Source organism: Acomys russatus, chromosome 5 (genome assembly GCF_903995435.1).
Source record: "Acomys russatus chromosome 5, mAcoRus1.1, whole genome shotgun sequence".
NCBI lineage: Eukaryota > Metazoa > Chordata > Mammalia > Rodentia > Muridae > Acomys > Acomys russatus.
In genome coordinates, this window is record NC_067141.1 from 43143674 (window position 1) to 43161006 (window position 17333).

Sequence of the window (17333 nt, forward strand, 5' to 3'; positions counted from 1 at the left end):
AACAGCCTTTGTTCTTTCTTTTTCTGTGTCTGTGTTGGACTGAATTTAATAGTGTTAATTACATGCTAGGAGACATACATACTAAGGACTTCATGCAGTCTCATGTGATACACAGATAGACCTTATGCAGCAAGCACTACCAGGTACCCCTTTTACACATGAGAGAAAAGTGAGGGTTATAGATAATAGGGTCACATAACTAGCCTAGAGCATGAAGCCATGACTGATCAAGGACCCACAGCTGAGCACCTTAAGCAGTGTGCTGCCTCTCCCCTCTGACTCACCAGTCTGCTTTATGAGTGATGAGCCACCTTGACTTCTCATCCCCTCTAGGAGCCACTCTTACTTCTAAAACAGATCATTGGAGAGTCAGTTTAATAAAACCCTGGATCTACTTACTTACCCAAGCTGAGTGTTAGAGATGCACTTTCCTGCCCCCCTCCCCACCACAATCCTGTCATTTGACATCAACCAAGAGAGAGTTGAGTGGCATTTGGGCATTGTATAAAAATAGCATGTGGTCCAGTGAGCCCCATTCACTCTCAGCCCTGCCACTTAAAAGCCCTGTGGTATTGTACAGTGTCCTTTTACTTTTGTTTTGTTTTGTTTAGTTTTTCTAGACAGGGTTTCTCTTTGTAGCCCTGGCTGCCCTAGATTTCTCTCTGTAGACCAGGCTGGCCTCAAACTCACGGAGATCCACCTGCTTCTGCCTCTCTAGTGCTGGGACCACTGCCTGGCCCAATGTCTTTACCTTTTGCCAAACTATCCTGTTTAGTGTGAGCATAATATTTTTTTTTTTTTTTTTTTTTTTTTTTTTTTTTTGCTTGGGAAGATTCAAACAGGTGGGCACAGAGATGAGAAAAGCTGATAAGGTCCTTGTCTAAATGAAGGCTTTACTTTCATAATAGAGGGGATAGGGAATAAAAAAGGAAACCAAAAACTTAGTGGATTGGGATAGCTGTGGTGCAGAAAATGAGACAGTCCGTATGATGGGAACTATCTATGGATGGGGAAAGAGGTGACAACTGAGTGTTCTGGAAAGTTCCTTTCTGAGAGGAAGCCCTTCAAATGGGACAGAGGCCTGTGAGCCAGGGGAATTCGGGAATTGCTGGGGAAGGACATTCATTGCAGATGAGACTACAAGTGAAAAGGCCATGGTTAAGGCATGACCTTCACACTCAGGGACCTAGTGGAGTCCCATGAGACTGTGTGCCTATGAGCAGAGCAGAGAGAGGAGAAGTTAGCGCTGTAAGCGAGGACCAGATCACCTGGGGCTTTCCAGGCCATAGTCAAGGAGGCAGCTCTGTCCTGCAGGCTGTTGGAGTGCTTTGTGGGTGAAATGGCACCATCTGATTTCCACTTCAGGAAGGTGACCTGGCTGTGGGCTCAGAGCAGAGGAGAAAGAGAGGGTCACAGCAAAGTTTCCATGTAATTGTGGCAGATGTGGCGGTGTGGTGACTTTGTGTGAGGTGGAGGCATGCGAGACTGAACAAGTCAGGGATGCGTTTTAGAGTACAATGTAATGATCTTGCCGGCCGTTTGAAGGCACACACTAAGAAACTAAGAAGAATCAAGCCGTGCTGACAGGCTGAGATCTCTGCTTCCTCCTCTGTACGTGGATGGTTAGAGGACGATAAGGTTTTCTTTTGGGTTTGTTTTGTTTTGAGACAGGGTTTCTCTGTGAGGCCTTGGCTTTCCTGGACTCACTTTGTAGACCAGACTGGCCTAGAACTTACAGAGACCACCTGCCTCTGCCTCCCTGAGTGCTGGGATTATAGGCATGCGCACTGTGCCTGGTGATAAGGATTGATAGTGAGAGATGCTGGGCACAAAGTAGATACTTGATGACCAGCCATGTTGCATATGGTTTTGACCTAGGTTGATGCTGGAACTTTCTAGAAGTCTCAGCAGGTTCACTTCAGAATCTTAGTCATTATAAATTCCAACTATTATAAAAATGTATGCAAAGCTCAAAATGCTCAGAAAAGTCTCTTAAGCTTCCACTAGTTTAGAATAAGTTAAAATAATTATTGAGTGCTTAAACTGTAGAAAGCCAACAGAAGCTTTTAGACAGTGTGTAACAGCTGACAAGCATTCACCCTGTGTCTGCTTTCAGAGCTTTGTGACTTGACACTCTTTTTTAAATGTGCTGAATACTTGGAGAAACATATCCTCTGTGGATGGAAAAGACATGTGGGGAACAATCTTCCAGGTGTGGTGTTGTGTTTCTGAAATACTTTCCTTGGGGGGCATTGAAGGGTGCTTACACAAGGACTATACATTTAACTAGAGCTTCTTAGGGGGTCTGATGAGCACCCCTCCAAATATGTGAGCACACAGGAATGCCAGGCAGCATCCCAGAGTGAGAGAACTGGGCATGGAATTCACGGAACATGAACTTGCCTAAGTCTTCAGCCACTGAGAACCTGCTAATCTACCAGTTCTAGGTTCAGTGTAGTTCAATTTCCTGTACTATAGGAAAAAAAAGGGGGGGAGGGGAGCACATAGGCACTAAAATTAAGAAGCCAAGGAGCAATGGCAGGAGAAGAGTTTACTGTAACTCTGCTGCAAAACTGCAGATAAAGCAGGAAGAAGCAAAATGGCTTGCAATTAGAGAGAGAATAGTGTAAGTCTTGGAATCAACTTATAAAGCAATGTTTCTCATCCAAAGATGATACCTCTGGGGCATTTAGAAATGTGTAAATATTTTTGGTTGTTGCAGTCACCATAGAAGTTTAAAAGGTAGTGATCTGATGGGAGGCTCTACACATTGGCAGAGTTGTCTGCCTTATAATGTCAAAAGGACCCCTGCTGGGATAACCATTCAAGGTCCAGCATAGACGGCTCAGTAGGAATATAACTGTATGTTTAATGTCAAAGCAACTATACATTTGTAGGTGGGCAAAGAAAGCAAAGGAAAATTATAAGCATGATAATTTATTCATCTTATAAAGTAGGTGCTTATAAACACTGTCTAAAGTTTGAGATTGAGGTATAGTTAAAGGTCTAAGAGCCAAAATAAATACAACGAAAACTATGAGAAGGAGAAGTCCTTATTTTTTTTTTTTTCATAGCAGAGACTCAGCAAACATAGCTAAGGTTAATGGAGGAAAACATTGCAAATCTGGAAGGAAACTGCTCAGAATGAAACAGAAGTAGAATTGGAGTTTATGTTCAGGAGTAGAAGGTAGTGATGGAAATACTGGCTCTTTCCTTGTTGTAAGTAGCTTTCATGTCTATAAACACATGAAAACATAGCACATAAGCACAGAAATCCATATAGGTATATACCATAAGTAAGCAAGCTTCAGTTTCTCCCTAGTTACTGCACCCTCTCTCAGGAGTGACAAATGCTTCCCCCACTCTGAGGGAGCTAGTTCTGCCTAGCAGGAATCTTCTAGAACTATCTAGAACCTTCCAGAACCTCTGGTTCCAGAACTAGGAAGTTTCTGTATTGAACTTCCATCTGAATCCATGCCCAGTTCCTTCCAGTTGCTGTAAGAGCTCCCCTACTCTGACTGGGTCTGGCTCCATTTTTCCCTTCTGTCACTGAGGAACCACACGGTAGCTGAGCACCAAGATGCTTGCAACAAAGAAAGGACAGAATCTCTGGGGCACCCTTAGCTGCTAGGAGGCTTGTACCAGCTTCATGGGAGTCATGTAGTAGCAGGGGCTCACTGTGAAGAATTGAGCAGATTCCTAAGTAGTGCAGTATTTGCCAATCGAGGTTACAGAGGAGAGGAGGAGCAGGGGTTAGAGGCCATTGTGGCTTGAACTTTGACCCTCCAAACACTGGGCCTGCCAAGTCTGGATGACATTCTTTTCAATAACAATCTGTAGAATCGCATCTGTAACTGTCTGAGCAGTCCTTCTGTGGGATAGTGACATTCACCGACTGTATCTCAGCCTCGGTTTCTCAGTCTGCTGTCACATGTGACCTCTGTCTCATGACTGGGACCTGAAATTCATTTCTCTTTATATGCTTTCCATCACACACATGCAGGATAAATGATGGCTGAATAAAGGAATAAGTACATGGAAGAGTGAATAAATACATGCAAGCCAAATAATAAGCAAGATGCTTATATTTAAAGCATAACAAAATTTCATTCTGGTGCACCCTGATTATGTGAAACTGGTTGTGTGTGTGTATGTGAGTGTGTGTGTGTGGTTAGTTGTGAGAGTTAAATGATTGGCAATGGAAAAACAAATCTTTGAGACACTTAGGTTTCTCCAGTGCTGATAGATCAAAGTGGAGGTGCAACAATACGACAGGTGTCGAGGGACATTTGTACAAAGAAAGGTTCATTGAGAACACATTTGGAATTGTCTAGGTGACAAGTTAAAGGATTGTCCTGCTCTCCCTCGGTTTTAACCTTTGTTGGGGGGTTTGGAGTTGGGGTAACTCAGTTTATTTACCCATTCATTCAATAGTATGTACTGAGCTCCCATAGTCTGAGATACATTTCGGGGGGAAAGCAGTTATTTACTTTCTTTGGGCCTGGTTCTTGCAAGAGAGGACACACAAGAAAAATTTGAAGTTGGCTGATGGACTGAAACAAAATGAATTTTCCCACACTGGTTTCATATCTGGTAGTTCACAGAATTTATTGTATCTCTGAAGCTTCCTTTAGTTTATGAGTTGTTAAGCCTGGGAGGTTCCTGCCATTCCTTTGTATTCTCCTTGATTTATAGGTCTGTTTTTGTATTCTCATTGCTATCAGAATCACCTGCTGATGGCTCTCTGTGTCAGTAGCTAAATGGGGTTGGCGGGCTTCATTTCTAGTGTTGGAAGTTGGTCTGATGTATTTTGAGGCTAATTACTGCTTGCTGTCTCTGCCCCACCTGTACCTTACCTAAGAGCCTAACCTATTTGACCAATACAAGGCCATCACACCTGGGCAGGGCAAATGGGATAGGTGTGGGTAAGGTTCCAGGGCTGGGGGAGACAGAGAGAATCTTGGGAGAAGAGAGACCAGAGGAGAGGGGAAGAGAAGAAGGCTGCCATGGGTTAGGTGGAAAAGCACATGGCCAGTGTAGATTGAGACTTGGCCCAGATGATGATGATTAGCAAGTATATGGGATTATGGATGGGAGGTAGCTTGATAGAAATTAGTAGGAGCAGATGGCTTGGGATTGGGCAGGTATCCCATACCTGCCCCACTATGGGAAGTAGTTTAGGGCATTAATATCTACCCTGCCCCAGGTTAACTAAGGCTATTTTAAAATATAACAGGTTCATTGATTGCTAGCAGGTTAGAAAATACTGTCGTAATAACAATTATAGGCCTGATAATAAACATTATTAGGCCAATTAGTAAATTAACCTCAAAAATTCTGTGTCTGCAAAGGCCTTTAGTGATGGCCTTAATAATGCCACAGTGAAGACCCAGGCACAATCTCATCTTTTTAATTTCAGCATTCTCTCTCTCTTTCTCTCTCTCTGTGTGTGTGTGTGTGTGTGTGTGTGTGAGAGAGAGAGAGAGAGAGAGAGAGAGAGAGAGAGAGAGAGAGAATGAGAGAGAGAGAAAGGGGAGAGAGGAAGGGGGAAAAGGAAAGAGGAAGGGGAGGAGGGGGAAATGGGGAGAGAGAAGGAGAAAGAGAGAATTTTTAGGTAGCTATAATTTAGAAAATACAAGGGAATTGCAGACTTAACATGCACCTCTCTGGGGGCAGGTAATATGTGCTGAATGCAGGTGACTCTGAGCAGAAGATTAGCACATCAGCAGCGCACAGTAACTACACTGAAATCACTAACCATACCTGGCACCTAAAAACAGGTAGTGCAGGTTCTACCATACCTTCGTGGGCATGGGCTTCTTAAAGCTGATTTCAGCTTGCCTCCAAACACCGCGTGGGGACTCAAGAACAGACCAGATCTTCTCTTGAACCACATGGTTTTCTTCAACGATATAAACGGCTAGGGTGTCACTCATTTTCAAAAACCCAAAGATGGCATAATGAAAACGCACACAGTACTGCATGTTTCCTGGCAGAGAGGGACCATAGAGCCTTCCAATGTAGCCAGGCTGGGCTGTAAACTTAGTATTGGCCAGCAGGTAATACCCTGTGAAGAAAACAAATCCTTAGTGCAGCTATTCCTCTCACCCTGTGGGGCGTGACCCCCTTGGGAGTCATATCAGGTACCCTACATATCAGATACTTACACTAGGATTCATAACAGTAGCAAAAGTACTGTTATGAAGTAACAATGAAACAATTTTATGCTTGGGAGTCATTACAAGATAACTGTATTAAAGGGCCACAGCATTAGGAAGGTTGAGAACCACTGACAGTATTCAATGCAGAGTGAGTGCACACAGACAGGTAGAAACTGGTTAAAGCAATGGGGTTTTCCATAAGAGACTACTTCCATAGGCTTTAAACTATAAAAGATGCTTTCTAGTGTTTGTGCTTTAAGTGACAAAAAAAAGAAATCTATAAAATGTCCTTAGACCTCAATTGCAAATGAAACTTCTGAGAAAGTCAAGTAAATGCCACAAAGCAATATAGATCTTATAGTACTCAGACTCAGATTCATGACATTGATTAGGAAACTTTATATATATATATATATATATCTCACAAAAACGATTGAAAGAGCTTGGGACTACTGGCTGTCTGTGTCAGCCATTTCTCTCTATGAGCAACTACACTGTCCCTCTAGCCAACTGGTGTGGCCACTTCTCTCCACACTGAAAGACCTCTACAGCTTAATCTGGCTTCTTCCTTGAGTCTCTCTCAGAGCACCAAAGACCATCAGAACATACCACTCCAAACATACCACTTTCGCATGTTGATAACTTTGAGCGGAAGGCACTTGAGGACAGTAGGAAGGGCTCTCTTCCCTCTCACTCTTTATCTAAAACAGGCCATAAGACTTCCTATGAGCAAGGCACACATCCTAGTTAGGAAGTCAGTGTGGTAGAGACCGAGACTACGCCAAAATGGATCCATACAAACAAACCCACTACAAAACCCTTGTCTTTTATTAGTTTTCATACGATTCCTAGTCACTTTCTCACAACTGACTATCCCTCCCTTTCCTTTATCCTGCTGCTTTCCACAACTTTGTCATTCATTGTTAAAAATGAAAATAAGCCTATGTGTTTTTCTACTCTTCATTTTCCCATGTGAAGGGTCCCATGTTCATAGAAAAATATGTTCTTAGAATGTTATATTTTCCTCTTGCTAACCTGCTTCATATCTGTTTAATTCTCAGCCTCAGCTACAAAAACTAAGAGGTAGAGGGGGCATGTTTTCCTCCAAGACACTCTTTGCTATGCTTGGAATTAAGTTCATTTGTGTATACGTTTATCCATCGCTTCCTTTGCTCATTGAACTGGTTCTGCACCAGGAGAGCGAGGTTCAGATTACTATTTTATCTTCTCTGAGTTAATTTGACAAAGTTTAGAAAAGGCTTTTCAGGCCTTGTACATCCACAAGTTAGGCCATCTCTAAAAAAGGAATGTTAAATTATAGGCATAAGATACAAGACCCTTTCCAAGGCTGTCTCAGGGCCTGTGTAAGTGGCAAATTCACCACAGCACCCAGGATGTAGATAAATAAACGAGACACAAAATTACTTGGCTCCTGGCTGCCCTGTGTCCCCATGACTGGGATTTCTGAGGATACCATTAAAGTCAGTTAATAGTCAAGGAGCACTCAGACCCTGGTTCTAGGACAGGTGCACCCGGCAGGTGTTCACTCAACATTTTCCAGCAGCCTTTTCCTCACCATAATACTCATTATCATGGTAGAATAGATAATATAAAATTTCCCACTTTAAATAATATCAATAGTGTTAACCTTTAGGTGCTGTTTAGTGTATTCACTATGTTTTTGGCTTGTTAATTTTAAAGCAAGAGCAAGCATTGCCACTGTCTAGTTCCCTAATGTTTTCATCATCCCAGAAGTAAACTCCACAGCCATTACACAGCCAGTCTCCACCCCTCCTGTATTAGCTCCTAAGACCACCAATCTGCCTTCTGCCTCTATGGATTCTTTGGTAGATTTCATGGAAGTGGAGTCCAGTGGATTTTTTAAAAAGTATTTTATCTGAAATGAAGAGCAAAAACAGTTCACAAATATTTATTTAATGAATTGGTAAATACTCTGAGCAGCACAGCATCTTGAATTAAAACTTTTAAAAGTAGCCAGCCACCTGTCACCAATTGTTGCTTCTTTGTTCTCCCTCTTGTCTCATCTTTCTTTTCCCCCTTGTCTTTGCAGAAATGAAATGAAAATAGCAAGTGGTATGTAAACGCAAAGCCAGGACATGTAGGCCGACAGACCCCAGACTCACCTGTCCCTGTCGTGTGGTCTCCTGCCCGATACATGTTTGGTTTCACTCTCACCCTGGTCCAACCTGGACCTTCTTTGTCCTGATAAAAGTTGCAGAGATCTGCCTCAAAATTGCAGCTTGTTTCCACAGCACTGAAAGGAAGCCCTGGGCAAATGAGAACCAAAGTTACAGTCAGCCTGGGACTCTCAGAGGACTCCTTTATCCAACAGTCGACAGATAAGGCTACATTTGTGCCTGGGAGACCAAGGGAGAGACACATAGCAAACTATTTTTATCCAAGTGGCAGGCTGACAGGTTGTCATCAAAACAGTGTTTTGACATGACAGGGAAATTGTTCTTTTCCTCTCCAGAAGGAGGGCAGGAAGGCACTCTGATCACATTGTCTGCAAAAATAAACAAGTGGTAGCTTTCAAAGGGGATTTCCTTTGAGAATGTAATGGCTGTGTGCATTTATACTCAAACCTTTAAAACCAACTCCTATGGTAGTTGAAAGAAAGAAAAACGGGAGGATTTTAAGAGCCTCATAAGTTCTAAGAAATAGTATATTCTGGAGACAAGCCCCCTTTGTTGACTAGTCTCTGTGGCAGAGTGGCTATGGTTGGCGTTAGCAGTAGGAGCTGCTGAGCTCCAGGATAAGCATCCTAAAGCCAAAACCACACAGTTCAGAAGTCACAGCAGGCCTCGCAGGGGCTGCCCCAGTGTGAGCTGTGCTGAGCTCTGCTGTCGTCTGTCATGGTCTGCAAGCATCGCTTTGGCCCAGGCGGCCTGGGTGGAGTGGTATATGAAAGAATCCTGCTCCTTTGGGAATACTGGTTGGTCCTATTAACAAAGGACTTGGAAGCCTCACAGCTTAGGTTATCCTCTGGGGTCAGAGGAGCTGTGACCACAGCAGTTTGAGATACTCAGAGCGAGCTTCGTCTGAATGGTGAGAGGCACTGTTGGGACGTTTTATGGACAGAGAGATAGAGGGGTTTGTTTTGTATAGCTGGAGTGTCATTTCTAGAGAAACTTTCAACCTGGGAACAGCCAGCTGGCGACATGGGGCCATGTTATGACAAGATCATCTTCTCGGTTAATTTTCAAACCAAGAAAGTACTCATGTGAGCAGGAGAACTCTGCCAGGTCAAATGGTCAAAAGAACCAGTCAACCAAATGCTCCAAGGAACTCAAGATTTAGTTTTGACCCAGAAAAACAGTTGGAACAGTCATATGTTTTATGAACTGATAACATTGTATCAGTATTAAATTTCCTGAACTCACTAATAATTCCAGTTACACTGCATATATACACAGTGAGACAATTTAATAGATAAAGTAGGACAGTGCTCTTCAAGGCCTGATCAGGCAAATGCTGGCCTTGCCTAGGGCAGTTTGTAGATCCGAGAAAAGAGACGGTGGGACTTCTTCACCGTATTCCTGTATTCTGGCAAATTTTATCTGAGTTTGAAATGCTACAAAAAGAGTTCCATAATTTCTCTCTCTCTCTCTCTCTCTCTCTCTCTCTCTCTCTCTCTCTCTCTCTCTCTCTCTCTCTGTACATTACAGAAAAAGAAGAAGGAACTGTCCCCATATAACTGGAGCATGGTAGCATTTCAGGTCACATGGCCAAGCCTGAGTCTGATAGTGGAAACAGAAGGGACAGCTACAGTGCTCTAGGCCTGGAGACTCAGCCACACGCTGCTCTGTTTGTTTCTGCCAGAATGAGGGCTTATCTTTAAGCCCAGGAGACAAAGCCTGCAAAAAATTAATATGATGTCACATATACGGGGATCCTTCAACATTTCTTCAGTATTCCCCTGTGGATAATGGAGGCCAGAGGGAACCTCGCCATCTCAATTCTTCGGCAACCTCCCTCTACCAGATAATGAAAAACAGATGAAAAAGTTCAAACTGTACAGCCAGCGATTTAGCTCAGGAAATGGCTAGGTACTCCTAAATGCCTAGCACAAAAAGGTCATTGGGTCAGGAAAGTTATTCCTGAGGAGCGACCCTCAGAGCAGCACCCCTAGGTGGCTGTGGGAGGATCTTAGCTCCTTTATGAGGTCTGTAAGAAAGGGCATTGGTAGTGCTGAAAAAAAAAGTTTATAGCAGCTTTATTCACAGCAGCCAAAATGGAGAATCAGCCATGATGGTCTTCAGTCGGTGAAGAGGCCCATGAGCTGTGGTACATTAAGACAATGAAGTATTATTCAGCACTAAAGAGCGTTGTCTTTGGAGCCATGAAGAGACCTAATAAATGCACACTATTAAGCAAAGGAAGCTAGTATGAAAAGGCTGCAAACTCTATGACTGCACATCTACAAGGCATAAAGGAAAAGGCAAAATTAGGGAGACAGGGGAAAGATCAGTGGCCGGGGGAGAAAGCACAGTAAGTCTATATCACAATGTAATGGTAGGCACATGTCATTGTAAATTTGTCTATATCCATACAATATGCAATACCAACAGTGACCTTTGGTGTAAACTGTGGAATCTGGGTGACAGTAGTATGTATAGGGGGAACAAATATTTCTGTGGCTTTTGATCACTTGGTTGAACCTCAAAACTGTACTAATAAAACACAACTTTAAGCAAGGATCACTTTTCTCTATGCTGATCCAGAGTTTTCTGGTCATGCTATGTCCTTCACTTGTAAATACTTGGTCTTAGAAGTCATTTGTCTATGGTCAGAGAGAGAGAGAGAAGATTTCAAACGTGGAAATAATAGACTAAGTCTATTTTATGCAGAATCTTTAGATAATACCAGAAAGCTAAAGATAGGGACCCCCTCCCCAGTGAGCTGCCTAGCCTCTGCAATGGAGGCAAAGTTCTTGCTCACAGCTTGTTTCAGAAGTTTGGATCAAATGAAAAATCATAAACTGAGCCGCTAGAGCATGTTAAGGACATGCCGGAGGCATAGGGAGGGACTGGAGGAAGATGCAAGCCACTCCGTATCAGTTGGTAGGAAAAAGTAATAAAAGAAAGCAAACCCTTTAAAACTAGCATCATCAGGCAAGCATGAGTTAACTACTTGGTTTGTTGTTGTTGTTTTGTTTTCGAGACAGGGTTTCAGTTTCTCTGGCTGCCTTGGGCTTGCTTTGTATACTAGGATGGTCTCGAACTCACAGCAATCTGTCTGCCTCTGCCTCCCTGAGTGCTGTGATTAAAGGCCTGCGCCACCATGCCTGGCTAATTACTTGATTTCTGACCTTTAAACTTCTTAGAAATGGAGGCATTTTAGACAACCTAATTAGCTGGAATGTACTGCAGCCTGGGAAGAGCATTTGGAGTGTTTGCACTCTTTTTCTCTGCTCCATGGAGCTCCTGGAGACAAACTAAACAGCAGTGCTGTGACCCAAAAGGATCCCCAGCCCTGCAGTACTACAAGACCCAGTACACAGTACACAGAGAAGGACACTAACCTTGGACGGAAGTTTTATTGCCTATGAGGCAGCTTAAAGGCAGCAGAGACAGTTCAAATCTGGCTATGGGAAGAGTGAGTGTGGCGAGGACCTGGTCCTAGACTGGAGCACCATGAGGACATGGTGGCTGGGCCTTTGAATAAGTAGCAGATACACTTAGGGGTACTTGAGACAAGAAAAATGTCAGCAACTTCATCTACAGTTTAGGCAGCAATTGGAGTCAGGTTTCCAAACTAGATAAGACCTCCGGGCAGCCCCCAGTGTTGATGAATTGTTACTGTTGGCTCACATGCCTTCTGAGGAGCATCTGTAGTAACCGTGAGTGTCAGGACTCTTGCAGTCTCTGGCTTGTGTGTGGAATGGAGAGAAGCTTGGGCCTCTGTGTGTCACAGCAGTGTGGAGTTGGGCAGTAAGTTCAGCCTTCTAGAAGTAGACAGGAAGGCTTGCTTGGCTTTCTAGGGTTTATAGATAAAAAGGCAATAGCATAGACTCCCGGGAAAGTCCTCACTTTTGGAAACTGTGATACAATGTTATCACCCCAGCACCTCCAATGATGGCTCACAACCACCCACAACTAACAGTTCCAACACTGACTGTCTTCTGCCCACATTGGGCACCGCATGCACGCACACATGTACATGCAGGTAAAGCACCCATCGACATAAAAATAAATGTCTTTTTAAAAATTCCCATGACAAGATCACACAGCTTATAGGTGAGAGGTTAGGGATGAGAATCCAAGTTCTTGGGCATAATACGAAAATGATGCAATGAAGAGTATTTTCCAAGCAACATTGGCTCAATGAGTTCTAAAAACCAATACGGAGCTTTGACTAATGTACTGTATGAAAAAAAACAAAAAACAAAAAACAAACAAACAAACAAAAACACATGTGTGTTCTTGTAGGGAAAGGGACCTTTTGTGAGTACGTTATGCACCAAGGAGACACTGGCCCTCTCAAGTAGCCTCCTTTCGCTGGACTCTTTTTTCTGTTCACCAGTCAGACCAGTGTTGTAGGGCAGTGCTCACACCCATTATGCATCTATGTTAGAAGCATCTGCACGGTTGCCTTTGTTACCTCCTGGCTGCTTCTACATCCCTCCCTCCACCCAGCGCAGATATTGAACAAGTGTTTCTTCTCCCACACGCATAGCGTAGACATAGGAAAGGTCAGCGTAACTGCCCAGGAACAGAGAAGAGAAACTGTAAAAGAGTAACCACATGGAACTTGTGGAATTACCACGACCATAATGGAGACATTAACCGGTGGTATCAGGGAGCAGTCAAATTCTAAGAAGTAAAACGCTTTTTCTGTGTTCTGTCAGATATAGGGAGTATGTTAATCGTTTGGGTTACATCATTGAAAATACGTAGACACGGAGTTAGGTGGGTAGCTCATGGGTAGAGTGCTTGCCTCCCGTGCACGGGGCTCTGGATTGAGACCGTCTCGTTTTCAAAATATTAGAATTAGTAAAACAACAGCAGCAAATCTCTTAGCTAGGGTTTCTATTGCTGGGAAGAGACACCATGACCACACAACTCTTCTAAAGGAAAATATTTAATTGGGGCTGGCTTAAATCAAGTTCAGAGGTTTAGTTTGCTGTTGTCATGCCAGGAAACATGGTGGCACACAGGCAGACAGGGTATGCAGAAGCTGCTTACAGTTCTCCCTCCAGATCCTCAGGCAGCAGGAAGAAAGAGTGACACTGGGCCTGGCTTGAGCCTTTGAGCCTCAAAGCCCATCCCCAGTGACAATCCTTCTAACAAAGCCACACCTCCTAATAGCGCCACTGCCTATGAGCCTATGGGGGTAATTTTCATTCAAACCACCACCACCACCACCACCACAACAACAACAACAAAAAACTCTTAGTTTCAGCAAATTAGCTTGCTCTCTAATTTGGGAATAACACTTTAGCTCAAGTGGGAAGTATTATCTTCATTTACTTGATAGGATGTAGCTGGAAGCATATTAGAGTTCTATCTTAAGAGTAAGTCGTGCAGCAAAGGTCAGCTCCAGTAATGATTTTCCATGCTCCAGATGCAGGAAGAGCGCTTGTTAATAAAACGGGATGGGCACAGTGTTGCCCTGGGTGTTGGAAAGAAATGAATTTACTGAACAGTAAGGTCAATTGCATTTAACTGTGTCATTGTTTAACTGCTGCCATCTTTATTGTAAAAACACTTGTGTTTATCCATTTCCCCAGAAAGCGGAGAGTTCCCTTTCTTTTTAAACATCAAAGTTATAGAATTATAATTTTGTGCCCGATAAAGTATTGTGAAGGTTTACTTTGAAAAAGAAAATAATTAAGTTAACAATGCATACTGTTTTAGCCAAAATCATCCCAGAGATGCCTTCTGGATACTAATGTATACAAGAATAAGGGCATTATGAATCTTAGAGGCTTAAAAATTAGAGGCTTTATAATTCTATCCAGTAGGTTGTAAGTTTCTTTCTTACTGTATCCAGCTATTCATATGCTGACCCAAGGTATTCCTCAAAGACACAAATGGATTTAAGTAAATTAATACTTAAGTTTTTCTTTCCTTATATAGAGGAAAGGCAAAGGTGCTTCATGAGCACTTGTGTATAGCATCAAAGACATTAAATGTACTATATGAGGGATGAAAGAGGGTGATAGCCCAGAAAAAAAATGATTATCCATTGACGACCTCTTAAAGACAAGGTAAAACAAAAGGTAAGGAAATTAAAGACAATTTAAAATGAATGCCAATTCTGGGCATTTGGTGAGGCAGGCACATCCCAAATGAGGAAGAATAAACAGGACTCACCTGTCTGATTCTGACAGTGAACAGGAGAGAAAGAAATATCATCCAGGGCAACATAGCCTCCTTTGGGACCATTGAAAGCAACTTCAAAAATAGCCTAGGAAGGAAAATGACAGGTTAGCATATATTTACATACTCTCTTGCTCTTACATGGCTGAAAATGACAAATCAATCAACCCAACTGAGGCCAAGTTACAAAGATTCATGTCATCATTTCCCCTAAGTGTTTGGCCATCACTCTATTCAACACCAATGCCTCTTTCAGGGAAAATGAAATTGCTACATTCTGTGGGCTTTTTGCTTGCTGAAATGTTATCTATTGAGGTCTAATCTTTTGAGGAGGTGATTAGCTCATGGGGTGGAGCCCTCATTCGTGAGTTCAGTGATGAGTTCCAGGGAGCTTTCTGCCCTGTGGAGACACAGTGGAAGATGCCATCTGTACCCCGGGAAAAGGACCCTTGGCATGGTGGATCTGCCAGCACCTTGGTCTTGGGTTTCTCAGCTTCCTGACTGTGAGAGATAAAATTTTAAGGTTTATAAGTCATTGAGGTCATGTTATTTTGTTGTAGCAGCTCATAATGGACCAAGACATCTGGAGTTTTTATTTACTGGGTGCTCTATTCCCTACTCCTTGGGTACCAGCTACCATGCCCAAGACATTTCTGACAGATTCCAGAATTTATTAGCACCATAGGTTTTTCTATAGGAAAAAGTCAGTGAAGAAAATGGATTAGGTTCTTCCGTTGTCTACAGGAAACTAACTTGCCTGTGTCCCTTGCCACATATGGTACTCCAGATGGGAGCCTAGGGAAAGACACAGTAGTCAAAGATGAGCACTGTGACTAGGCCTTTCCAGCCATGTCCCAATGGATTCACAAAGACCATTTGTCAGCAATACCAACTCCTTTGCTTTCACCCATCCACCAACCGTGAACTTTCTGCCTGTGACAGTAAGGCATCAGGTGTAATCAGCTCAGCTCTGAGTTGTGTTAGGAACATAGTCCAGAGGTGCAGCCTATGCTGTGTGAGTTGATAGCTAAGACACATTGTGGATCATGACTTGAAACTTAAATACACGCCAGGACCAGGAAGTTGCCTTCCTGGGATGCAGACTCTCAAGAGGGAAGAAGGTGAAACTCACTGAAGGGGACAGCTGTTAATGACCCCCCACCCTCCAATTTGTTACCCCTTTGAAGGGTAAGGGTTTTGTAAATGTAATTAGGATGTGGTCATTCTGCAGAAGGGTAGGCCTCGATTCCAAATGACTGATGTTATTATAGTCTTCATAAAAGAAAAAATTTAGCCAGGTGCAGTGGTGCACACCTGTAATCCCAGCACTCAGGAAGGCAGAGACAGGAGGATCTCTGTGAGTTCGAGGCCAGACTGGTCTACAAAGAGAGTCCAGGATAGCCAAGGCTAGAAATAGAAACCCTGTCTCGAAAAGCAAAAGCAAAGAAAAAAAAAAAAAAAGGGGGGGAAAATTTTTGATGTGTATATCTCCCTGACCCCTGACACAGATCAATGACACTGACACTGATAGAGGAAAAGAAAAGCCTTGTTCATATTGAGCTGGGAGATTAAAAAGATCATCCCTACACTGGTCTGCCAACCACAGCCCATATGCCAGGGTTCTTTCTCTGTTCAGAAAAGTCTCCCATGTTTATTTTCCTCCTGAAATGCACTTGAGAATGTGGTGGCATAGAGTTCACATATTTCTCCAGTGCCAGTTCCTTTCCTTTGGCAATTAGTAAGAGCAAACAACACAAATGACAGACTCAGACTTGTGGAGCTAAATTACACACATGTGGATCCAAAGATGAATGTTAAGGATTAGAAGTGTTCAGTATGATGACTTTTCAAGTGCTGATTAAAAGAAAATCAGCAATGCTTAATTCATGTAAATTTTGCGTGAAGAGTTTATGTTGGACAACAGAAGTTGGTGTGGGTGTGTGTATACACTTGTGTACATGCGCACGCGCACGCGCGCACACACACACACACACACACACACACACACACACACACACGCATACACATGACTGCCCGAATATGCATTAACACACAACTCATTTGACTTTAACAGAGGGAAAGTACACTGGAGCAGCATTTCTTTTCCTTTCTTGTAACCCAAAGTCATAGAAAAATTTCCACTAGGCCATAAGAACAAATCAAAGCCTGGCCAGACTGTGTGACAGGAAATAGCACGCATTCTACAAAGGCACTGTGCTCTCTCTGGGGCTGTTTGAGGTGAGGGATCTGAGAGGGACATGAAGGAGGTGGAGGAGTGTCAGGCGCACCAGCAGCAAGCAGGCAGAGCACACTGGAACTGGAGACCAAGCCAGCCTTCTCTGGTTCTGCAGCAGGCTAGCAGATGGCGCCACTGAAAAGCAGCCAGAGGAATAAGCCACTTTTGTTCTTTAAAGAGAACTGGAAAATATACTGCAGAAAGTACAAAGTGAAACGTGGAGGGTATTAATAACTTGTGGCAACTAAGACTCTACTTATAGCTAGCTGCAAATGCTCATAGCAGTCCTACACACAGAGCAACCCCTAGATTCTCGTGGCCTAGTAAGGGCCTCAGACAGACTGACGCTCTTCCTGCAGCTGCGCATTAGACTTTAGTCTAGGAAGTCTCCTAAGCCTCTGGCATCTACCAGCTGTGTGACCTAGAAAACCAATGTCAGACTTCTTGGACATTGCTTTTAGTGTGCAGTAAGCACTGACAGTACCTGGAAGTTCTGAAAACACACACACAGCTATAGCTACAGATTTAGATATGTGCTTAAAGATCTATATGTAGCCAATGGGCAGAAGGATTCATGTGGGCCCCCTAGTA

General features: G+C 43.2%; 1 protein-coding gene across 1 annotated transcript in view; it reads right to left on the minus strand.

Annotated features, from left to right (window-relative positions):
* The window catches only part of Mamdc2 (MAM domain containing 2), a 149334-nt gene that overhangs the window by 43528 nt on the left and 88473 nt on the right, over nucleotides 1–17333 (minus strand). Inside the window, exons 7-9 of the mRNA XM_051146935.1 lie at nucleotides 14501–14594; nucleotides 8306–8449; nucleotides 5802–6067 (exon numbers count right to left, since the gene is read on the minus strand). Of these exons, the coding sequence (XP_051002892.1) occupies nucleotides 5802–6067; nucleotides 8306–8449; nucleotides 14501–14594 (504 nt within the window). The remainder of the gene's footprint in view (nucleotides 1–5801; nucleotides 6068–8305; nucleotides 8450–14500; nucleotides 14595–17333) is intronic.